Source organism: Neofelis nebulosa, chromosome 11, assembly GCF_028018385.1.
Source record: "Neofelis nebulosa isolate mNeoNeb1 chromosome 11, mNeoNeb1.pri, whole genome shotgun sequence".
NCBI lineage: Eukaryota > Metazoa > Chordata > Mammalia > Carnivora > Felidae > Neofelis > Neofelis nebulosa.
Window position 1 is genome coordinate 25860144 of NC_080792.1, and position 11094 is coordinate 25871237.

An 11094-nucleotide genomic window follows, 5' to 3' on the forward strand; every position below is an offset into this window, starting at 1 on the left:
TGTGTGTGTGTGTGTCTGTCTGTCTGTCTTTATTCATTCATCCTTCATTGGACACACTTGGGTTGCTCCCACTCTTTGGCTGTTGTGAATAATGCTGCTATGACCATGGGTGTGTGCATAATCTCTTCAAAACTTTTCTGGACATATACCCAGAAATGGAGTTTCTGGGTCATGTGGTGACTCCATGTTTAGTTTTTGAGGCACCGTCATAGGGCAGGGCCATCGTGACTTGTGTCTCTGTGTGGATCGATCGCGTAGGGTGGGCAAAGTCAGACCAGCCATCACTCCTGGATGCAGCTGGGTGGGTTTCTGGGTGAGCCCTGGTGCAGGGGGAGTGAGAGAAGGGTAGGGGTGGCAGTGGGGGTGCTGAGTGTCCTTGCGTGGGAGTGGGGGGGCAGCCTGGCTCTCTGCAAAGTAATACAAGCCACGTTGGAACCCAAAAAGAGTGTCTGGCCCGGAGTCCTCTGAAATATGGGGCAGACAGCACAGAGCAGCCATAGCGATTTATGGTGGACTCCAGGGGGCCTTGCCATGGCAAGTCCAGGCTGGGGGAGGCTTCATCCGTCTTTCACGGGGAGGGCCTGGAGGCCCTGGTGCTTTGGGGGTGAAAGGGCTGGGATGGCTGAACAGTGAGTGTGTCAAAGCCAGAGAGATTAGATTACAGAGGCAGACAGAAGTAATGATTAACTTTTCCAGTCTGCCTACTGTTGTTTTTCCCTGTGAGCACAGTGCGGGCCTGGCCTGGCCAGGCCCTGGTGTTGGGTTGTAAAGAAAGAAGGAATGACGGCTCTCGCGAGCTGGGTGGGGGGAGCCAGGAGCTGGCCGGAGAAGGGAGCCTTTTCCATCAGATCCCGCGTTGGAATTTATTGGCCGGAATGCAGTAAATGTTCAAAATGCCATCCCATCCAACAGTTTTCATAATTGTTATGGAACAAGGGGAGCTGGGGGAGGGGAGGGATGAAAAGGACTTTTGTTCCTCCCTGTGTTTTTCCACGTCTTCGATGGTTTTTCTACCCCCTAGAAAAGCTGGAGCTGTGTGGGGGGATGGGAGGGGCAGGGCAGGGCCTGCGACTGGGTCCTGTAACACTGTACTGCCTTTTGGGGCCCCGGAGGTCAGTGTGCATGGGGCTTTATTAAAATGAGGCCCACAGCAAAGGCAGGCCAGAACTGTTCTGTACCTCTGGGGGTGTGTCCTTTAAAACAGTTGACATATGCATCCATTTTTATCAAGATCCTCACTGGGCTTTAGCGTGTATCCTATGTACTTAGAAGGGGTCAACACAAAGAAGAAAATGCGGGACTTTTTGGTGGTTTAAGAGAAGATCCTTTTGTTGGATTCATGTACGCATTCCCACTTGGGAATCCACGTGTGGAATTTGTTGGGGGGGCCTGGGGGGAGGGCTAGCTCTGGGCTCTCTCCAGGAGGGAGGCGGGTGGGTCAGCTTAGAGATTTGACTTGGACATCTTGTGTCTTCCTGGGACTGACCGGGGTCATACCCCGTGGACAGGCAGGTGAACAGATAATGCCATGCGGGTCGGGGTGGGGGGGCGCTGTATGTGTGCAGGTGTGTGAACCCCCTTTCTGAAAAGAGTGGCTTAGTTATTTAGGGGGGTAATGGTGGGAGCTTTGTGGTACATGAGGGAGGGGAAGAGTCTTGAAATTCAAACTCGAGAAATGATGAGGCTGGGTGCATACCAACAACAGCCAGAGAGGCCCATTTACTGTAAATATTATGAATGGAGTTGGCCAGGCTGGGAGTCCCCACCCTTCCTCTGAGTCCTCTCCGAGCCGGGCAGAGCTGGCCTCCTCAGAAGGCAGGCAGCCGGGTACACGCTATAATTTGCATGGCTGAAGACTGGAGCACAGGAAGCCGTGTCAGCCCGGCTGGCGAGACAGACGAGAGCTTTTGATTTGTGTGGCTTCCCTCCCCTGCCCGGCACTACCCTCAATTATATTCTCCGCTGGCCAAATAACTTCTTAGGAGGGACCCCCAGGATGGGGGCTTTAGACTTGAACGTTTGAGGGGCCTTGGGAGACGGGGCTGGGGCCAGTTGGGGGAGCGGGGGGGGGGGGAGTACGTTGTAGCTTTAGTAACTGATTACTCATCATCATTAGTCTGTAAGGCAGAGTCACGAATCAGTCTTCCAGACCAGCAGGATCTGCCAAATTTGTAAGCTCGAGAGCCCTTGAAGGAGGAGGAGGGTGATGATGGGTGAGGAACTTAAGGGCACCAAGCCTGGGCAGACCCTCCTCCCCTGGGGATCCACCTTTTCCCGAGGGCCACGAAAGACAAGACAGAAGGGACACAAGTTTGTAACTTGAAGTTCTTAGAGAAAAATTGGTTTACAGGTGGACACAGCAAAGTCTGCCTCATATTTCCTTTTCCTTTTGATTTTGTTTTTATCGTTGCAAATTGAATGCAAAAATGTGCCCTGCTCCCCAAAGTGATTTTCTTATTCTCCTGAACATAATAAAAATAAATGGAAGGAGCGTTCATAGGGATGGGGCATTTCTGTGATTCAGAGTGTAGCCAGGGGACTGTCAGAGCCCCAAGGTGGCCTGCTGTGCCCCAGCCTCCTTCATATGAGTTGTGGATGGGTGGGTCAGACTGAGACTCTTCGAGGGCAAGCCATTTGGCCAGGATCGAAGAGCAGCATGCTGGCAAAGAAACCGGTTCATTCCCTGCTTGGTACGAGGCAGCTGGACCCCACACTCAGCCCTAAAGTAGGAATCACGTTTCCAGAATGTTTTGGAAGGACACGTCTTTTTCCCCTCTAGCATTTGGAGAGCTCCGGTGGCCTTAGAGGTCTGGGGTGGCTGCCCACTTGCCTGTTTGGCAAGTGACCTGTGTCTCATTTCCCCCTTCTTTAACATAAAGACAGTAATAGGATGCGACCTCACGAGGTTGTCACCAGCCCCTTCCAACAGGGCCTGTACATTATTAGGGGCCGGCATGGCCCAGAACTGTTCTGTCCCCTGGGGAGGGGTGGGGAGTGGGTGGGTAGCATTTTCTAAGCGGTTGGAGAACCCAAGACGAGAGGTCTGAGAGATGAGACCAGCATGTGAAGCCGCGAGCTAGGTCCTGGCCGCTGGCCACTTTGTATCAGATTGTCACAACAGCCCTATGAGGCTGGCACTGGGAGCTGTTTTAGGGGAAGAGCTTAAGTCACCGCCAAGGTCCCATGGGAAGTAGGTCTCAGCAGGGTGTCTGACTCCATAACTGGGGGGTGGGAGGATACTGCACAACACTGGAGTTTCCTTGGGGGGGGGGGGCAGGAGCTGGCTGGGCACAGGGACCTGAGCAAGCACCCTGGCCTTTGAAGGAGACCCCGTGGTACCCGCTGCCCACCATGGTACCCAGTCCAGCCACCTCAGTGGAGATAGCTTGTTGCAGAGTGCTGAAAACAACCCAGCCTTTTCTCAGTCTTGCCGTCTACCAGCCAGAGTCCAGATCTCTTTGGTGGAGGAGCTTGGGGTTAGTGGTGATGGGTTGAGTCTGAGCGTTTTCTGGGTAACTGAGGGTGAACCTGAAATGTTTCGAGTTTGTTTCACTCCCTTTGGGTAACTTGTTCCAAACCCCGGGGTTGTCCCTGCTCTCTTAGGAATCTGAGGGTGCCCTGGCAGAATCTGTCAGGATCTGGATGAGGTTGTACATATGGCCGATCAGAGCTCACTCTGGAACTCAACGGTGAGCCCAGACACCTCAGCAAGCGTCTGCTTTGGTTTCTGGTCATTTGCCTCTCAGACAAGAGACCAGCAAGGTTCCTTGTGAATTGAGAGTGTTTGGGTTGAGGACAGATGGGGCGGATTGGCCCTGCGTCCTCATTATCTCAGCCCTTGTCCCTGAAGTGGGCTGGTTTGCTCTCGGAACAGCCAGTTTCCTGACCGGGGTGGGGAGCAGGGCTGACGGGTGCTGTTAACCTTTGAGATGTCTGAGGTGGGGGAAGGACAGGATGAGGCAACCCTTGGTGGCGCCTGAGTCCCGAGGAGGGAGGACCCTGGACCTACAGCAGGCGAGGCGTGGCAGTGTTTGCGTTCCAGGATCGCCAGGTTTAACTTCTCTGTCTCCCTTTGTGCCCTTTGCTTGCCCTCACCCACTTGTGTCAGGCACCCACTTCTGCCCTGTCTCCCCTGGCTTCTCCATCTTCAGCCTTCTGGCCCTGCGGGACCACTGGGGAGGGGGCACACAGGCCTTTGCCCACGGTTGGATTTTGGCAGAGAGATGTCCTTGAAAAACATTTTTTTTAAATGTTTACTTACTTTTGAAAGAGACAAAGCATGAGCGGGGGAGGGGCAGAGAGCGAGGGAGACCCAGAATCCGAAGCAGGCTCCGGGCTCTGAGCTGTCAGCACAGAGCCCCACGCGGGGCTCGAACCCATGAACCGTGAGGTCATGACCTGAGCTGAAGCCAGACGCTCAACCGACTGAGCCACCCAGGCGCCCCTAGAGAGATCTTCTTAAAAAAATTTTCTATTTTTATAAGTTTTATGTTTTTATTTTGAGAGAAAGAGCGTGAGCAGGGGAGTGGCAGAGAGAGAGAGAGAGAGAGAGAGAGAGAGAGAGGGAGAGAGAAAATCCCAAGCAGTTTCCGAACTATCAGTGCAGAGCCCAATGCGGGGCTCAAACTCATCAACCATGAGATCGTGACCTGAACTGAAATCAAGAGTCGGGCCCTTGGGGCACCTGCGGGGCTTAGTTGGTTAAGGATCCAACTTCAGCTCAGGTCATGATCTCACAGCTCGTGTGTTCGAGCCCCTCATCGGGCTCTGTGCAGATGGCTCAGAGCCTGGAGCCTGCTTCAGATTCTGTGTCTCCCTCTCTTTCTGCCCCTCCCCCGCCCATGCTCTCAAAAATAAACATAATTTTTTTTTTTTTTTTTAATTTAAAATCCTGAGCTCTGGTCACCCTGTGCCATTGAGAACCTTGGGCGTGAGAGTCATTCATGAGCCTCCAGTCTTCTAGAAGGGTCAGGTCTGTTCATTCATGACCAGGGTAATTAAATAACTCTTTGTAAGAGGCAGGGAGCTCCTTGTTAAGTGGTCTTCCCTAATGCAAGTGCAAACACAAGCAAAATCCTTTCCCTTCTCAACACCCACCCACCCCCTTCCCTTTCAAGGGTAGATTTTATGCTTTAAGGGAAATGAGGAAGGGGAGGGGGGGAAAAACAACCTTAAAGGAATTTTAGGCGGATTCAGCATTTTTCTGGGGTTGCTCCAAAAATTCCCTAAACTGTAATAAAAAGAAAAAATTGTGAGCAGGCATCTGATTAGTTGGCTTTTTACAACACAGCTTTTCTTTTTGGATGCTTTAAAAATGCACAAATACAGTTTTAAAACAAGCCCCTGTATAGTTTTCTGAGGAGGGAGAGAAGTTGCTGAAAATACCGGAAAAGGGTTGTAAAGCTGAGGGAAGTTAACAAGGGCCTGCGAGTCTTGCCTTTGGAGGTTAAGTATCAGCGACCGTGAGGAGAAGCCAAGTTGGGCTTCTGAGACTCTTCCTTAGTCCTTGGGAATGAGGGGGACTCCTCTATGTGAGAGCCTCCCAGCCCCTCGCCGTGAGGCCTGGGAAGCCCCTCGCCGTGAGGCCTGGGAAGCCCCTCTGGGGGCGAAGCATCTGCACAGACCTTTGTGGGGAGACTCTTGTGGGCTGTGGGCCCAATTCAGGGGAATGTGCTTCTCTGAAGAGGATGCTGAATGTTTCCCAGAAATGGGCCCACATGGTGCAGATCTTGGGGGCAGGTCTCTGAGTTGGCAACACGGGCTGTTGTCATGGGCCCCCAGTAGTATGATGTGTTACAAGGGGCCTTCGCGGGGGTGACGGTTTCGCTGGAGAGCGTGTTTTTGTGCCCAGAGATAGCCCAAGAGCAGTGAGGAGAAAAGGGGCATCAGGGTGCTGGGAGGCTGGGGGGTGACAGCGGGGCGGGCTGGAGGGTCAGGGCAGGGGAGGAGCCGGCGAGGGTCCTAGTGGGCTTTCAAGGGCCTTGTTCACACACAGGGACACCCATTCCCCTCTGTTTATCTGGGTTGGGCCATTAACCTCAACAGAAAAAGGCTTTTTCCAGGGATGTCTGGCGGCAAATTGCTGGGTGGACTGGCGGGCTGTACAGATGAAAGAGAAACCCGCCAGAACACTACCCCCCTCCCCCTCTCCTCCCCCCACCCCCCACCCCCAGGGCTCTGGGCCAGTCCAGCCCAGTCCAGCCCGGCTTCCCCCGCCTCCGGAGGCTGCTGGGCAGGCAGGGCCCCCCACCCTTTACTGGTGGGCCTGGCATAGGCAACTTGATCCCAGGCCCCCACCCCACCCCACCCTGCACCTCCTCCCCCTGCCCCTCTTTTCCCTGCTAGCCGGTGCCAGGTTTCGGGGGGGGGGGCAAGATCCATGAAACAAAGTATCGGGAGGCTCCCGGAGGGTCTCCTGCACCTCCCTCCCAGTGACTCCCCCAGTCTTCTTCCCAGACCACATTTGTCGTCCTGAGTTGGGATATAATAATAAGCGAGAGCTTCCTACATTTCAAAACTCCCTCCTCCCCAAAACAGTGCCTTCCAGAAGAGGGTTTTCTCCTTCCCAGCAAACTTGCACGCCAGAGTATTCTTATTTACATGGATATTATGGGTCTTTGGTGTAGCCTTTAGAGCTGAACTCCCTCAACAAGAAAGTTCAAAGATTGCCAGCACTCACGAATTTATTAGCAGTTGATGGATACTTTGCAGAAACAAGTTAATGCCTGATGAGTCACCTCTGCTTGGAGCCCTTGTCCCTCTCTTGTTTTTCCATATGTTCCAGCGTGTGTGCACGCAAGCACGCGCATGCACACATAACACTCGCACGTGTGTTCACACTCATGGACACCCAATGTCTCTCACATGCACTTGTGCTTTATAGGTGCATGCGTTTTGGGGGGCAGGCCAGTTTTCTGGGGCTGATTTTCAGGGGGGTGGGGGTTGAGGGAGAGGAGTGAGCCCTCAGCTTCCCCATTTTGTGTGGCTGTCTGAGTAGGCATTTGGGAAGGTCGGTGGGGGTGTCCGGAGGAGACAGCCACTCAGGATGTGTGTTCGTGGCTGCCTCCGTGGGTCACGGTGCGCATTTGCACGGACTGATTCACAGAACACCTCCATGCAAGACTGCTGCTTTAAAAAAAATAAATAAATAAAATAATGGAACCGACTGGTTCCCAGGTCCTAACATGCCTGTAAAGGTTGGAAGCAGTTATGTGTTGAGCTGTCTTGGGGTTAGTTATATATCCAGCCTGCTGGGGCAGCAGGACATGGGTCCCTGAGCCCTCCTCCACCCCTAGCTGCCATGCTATAGACTCTATCAGCACTGGCCCTCCGTTGTTCCAAAATCAAAAAGGCCCAAACAAACCAAAAATCGTCTCGCAGCCAACCCCCCGCCTTCAGGCCCCAAACCCCAGTGAGTGAGCAGTAAGGGCTACAGGGGAAGGCAGGAGGAGGTCTCTGCTGCCTGCCTTTCCCCATTTTTGTTAACAAATACAAGACTTCCGGTCTCCGCCCTGCCCCACAAACCACAGCGTTCCTGCAGCCCGGCCCGGCTGGGGAGATTTATGGTTCCCAGTCTGAGGCCTGCCCCGCTGGCTCCAGCTTAAGGAGGAGTTGGAATGCCAGCCGCTGGGGCCCCCTTTCCCTCCCTGTGATCCCCCCTTTAAAGACCTCCTAGCGTCTGTTCAGGAAAGTCACCTTCCCAGGATCCCTGCCCCCCCCCCCCCCCCCCCCCCCCCGGCTGCCTGTAGGAAGAACCAAGTCTAGGAAAGTTGGGGTGGGGCCTCTGGGGGAGGGGGCAAGGGTAGTGGGGAAAGGGGGCTAGGGCAAGGTGTCTGCATGCTTCTAGGGAGGGAGGGGAGAGAGGGGGTACAGGCAGAGAAGGGCACTTCAAGGAAGGTCAACCCATTTCAGACACATAATCTTCTGTCTGGGCTGAAGGCAGCTTCATCAAGGTAGTCTTGGTTAACACCAGTCGGTGTGTTGTGATTTGACATTTTGACCAAATTCACCCTTTGTGTACAGAGCTGCTGCTGACACACACACTGAGAGATGGTTTTCTGTTAGGAAGGTGTTTCGGCCCCAAAGCAACTCCACTTTCCTTTTTTACCAGACGGTGCTCCTTTATGACTTGAGGCACTGACCTAAGCGCTGGGCGACACAGACACCGCATAGCACGTGACTGCAGTCTGCAGACCTGGGTTCTAGGTGTGGCTGTGTGGTCCGTGGGGCCCAAGCCAGCAAGCTTTCTGGGTCCTGGTTTTTCTCCTGAGGATGACCAGGGGCTAGAGCAGCTAGCCTTCTGGGGTCCATCCAGTTGAAAGAACAACTCTAGGCCATCTGGAAGCCCTTTTCTTGCCCTAAAACAGGACCAGTGAAGTTCCTAAGGGTTCCCTAGCTTCTGGGCTCGGCAGGGATGGGGCTTCCATTGGCCCCACGGGTCAACGTGATGGCGTCCTGGGTTGGGGGAGTGGAGGAAGGAGGTGCCCCAGAGAGCCCCGTGTTTAAAGGTGGGTTCTTGCATCACTGGGTCAAGATTTCTGAGCCACAGTAGGACTGCAGAGCCGGCAGCCTATCCAAGCACCAGCACCGCCTCTATCTTAGGAGAGCTCGAGGGTGGTAACGAACTGCGTGTGTGTGCCTCGATCCTTGAGGAGGAAAACGCCAATCCCCATCACCACCAACCGCGTTTGCCATTTTGTTTTGTAGATTCCCAACTTCTTCTGGAGCCTGGGGATCGGTCACACTGGTGCGTGGTGGCATACTGGGAGGAGAAGACGAGAGTGGGGAGGCTCTACTGTGTCCAGGAGCCCTCCCTGGACATCTTCTATGATCTACCTCAGGGGAATGGCTTTTGCCTCGGACAGCTCAATTCGGACAACAAGAGTCAGCTGGTGCAGAAAGTGCGGAGCAAAATCGGCTGTGGCATCCAGCTCACGCGGGAAGTGGATGGCGTGTGGGTGTACAACCGCAGCAGTTACCCCATCTTCATCAAGTCAGCCACACTGGACAACCCGGACTCCAGGACGCTGTTGGTGCACAAAGTGTTCCCCGGTTTCTCCATCAAGGCTTTTGACTACGAGAAAGCGTACAGCCTGCAGCGGCCCAACGACCATGAATTCATGCAGCAGCCGTGGACTGGCTTCACTGTGCAGATTAGCTTTGTGAAGGGCTGGGGCCAGTGCTACACCCGCCAGTTCATCAGCAGCTGCCCGTGCTGGCTGGAGGTCATTTTCAACAGCCGGTAGCCGCGTGGGGAGAGGACGGAGCGGGAGCCGAGCGGGCCCAGTCCAAACTACTTTGCTGCTAATACTTCCCTCCCGAGTGCTTGCTTTTCACGCAGACTCTTTCGTCGTCGTGTGTCCCCGGCCCCCGCCCCCCGCCCCCCACCGTTCTGGTCCTTGTTTCTGTTCTGTTTTGTTTTGTTCTTTGAGAAATAGCTTATGAAAAGAGTTGTTGGGGTTTTGGGGGGAGGGCGGGGTATGGCTGGCCGAGCACACCCCAGGATGAAAAGGGGAAGCAACAGTGAGCACCCAGCAAAACACAGTGGAAGAATGGGGAGCAGGCCCTGACTTTGGGGTCCTCGTTTTCCCTCGTCAGGGCGCATGTGTGAGTGAGTGTGCGTCCGTGCGCGCGCGTGTCTTACGGTGACTGCTGAGAGGCCTGCGCCCCCAAGCTGTGTGTCGCCTGCCCTTTGGACATATGCTCAGTGGGGCAGAGGCCGTACCTGGGCAAGCTGGCAGCTGGGGTTTGGACAGCTGCCAGAAGCCAGGCTCTGCCCCTCCTCCCCGCCCCCGGGGAAGCCTCCCTGCCCCACCTCTCCCCTCCTAGGACACCGGCCTGTCTGCAGGCTTCTTAGAAGCAACCCTGCAAAGAGGCTGAACCAGAAACCAGTTGTTTCCTGCTTGTCCTAACTCCCCTCCAGCCACCCTGCTGTCCTTGTCACCTCTTTCTTTTTTGGCCATCTGCTCCTGGATATCTCTTGAGATGGGCTTCCCGAGGGCTGCCGGGGGCCACCCTGGCACAGTATTGCCCACCCAGCATCCTCCCAAACCCCTCAGCCTCTGCCCTGCCCTGGTCATATCAGGTGCGCACCCCCCCATCCCCACCTCCAACTCCGAAAACCAGCTCAGCACTTTCCTCCCCTCTGCCGCCTGGGTGTTGAGCTCTGCTGTTAGACCAGCGAGGGGAGCCGCCCTGGGAGGGAGACTTCTCAGCAGCCCCCCTTCCCACCAAGAAGGATTCGGTCCATCATAACCCAAGGTACCACCCTGGGCTGTCACCTAACTCTTTCATTTCTTCTACAAACTCATACACTCGTATGATACGTTGACACTGCTCTTAGCTCAATGAGCATGTTTAGACTTTAACATAAGCTATTTTTCTAACTACAAAGGTTTAAATGAACAAGAGAAGCATTCTCATTGGAAATTTAGCATTGTAGTGCTTTGAGAGAGAAAGGACTCCTGGAAAAAAAAAAACCCTGAGATTTATTAAAGAAAAAATGTATTTTATGTTATATATAAATATATTATTACTTGTAAATATAAAGACGTTTTATAAGCATCATTATTTATGTATTGTGCAATGTGTATAAACAAGAAAAATAAAGAAAAGATGCACTTTGCTTTAATATAAATGCAAATAACAAATGCCAAATTAAAAAAAGATAAACACGAGATTGGTGTTTTTTTCTATGGGTGTTATCACCTGGCTGAATGTTTTTCTAAAGGAGTTTATGTTCCATTAAACAATTTTTAAAATGTATACTTGATTCCATGTCCTCTAGCTCCTTTTTCTTCTGCTGGGAGGGGAGTAGGGAGGGGCATCCTTTGGAATCAGGACATGGGGTCTCTTCGGCCCAGTGCTCGATTGGGGACGGGGAGGTGAGGCACCAAAGGGACCTGCAGGACACCTGCTCTTCCAGCATGTTACAAGGACCCCTCTTCCTGTTGGTATGCAGTGACTTTAGGGTGTAGCTGGCCAGGCATCCTGAATTTGTCACTCTCGGGGAGCCCCAAGTTGCAAAGGTGGGTGGATTTCTGCTGTTTGATCTAAACCACGGTTTGGACTCCAAGGCCTCTTGAGAAATGCTAA

General features: G+C 53.5%; 1 protein-coding gene across 2 annotated transcripts in view; it reads left to right on the plus strand.

Moving 5' to 3' along the window:
• The window catches only part of SMAD7 (SMAD family member 7), a 29414-nt gene extending 18650 nt beyond the window's left edge, over nt 1-10764 (plus strand). For both annotated transcript variants that reach the window (XM_058692163.1, XM_058692162.1), the window contains exon 4: nt 8707-10764. In XM_058692163.1, the coding sequence (XP_058548146.1) occupies nt 8707-9245 (539 nt within the window). In that variant the 3' untranslated portion in view covers nt 9246-10764. The remainder of the gene's footprint in view (nt 1-8706) is intronic.
• Nucleotides 10765-11094: the final 330 nt, after the last annotated feature.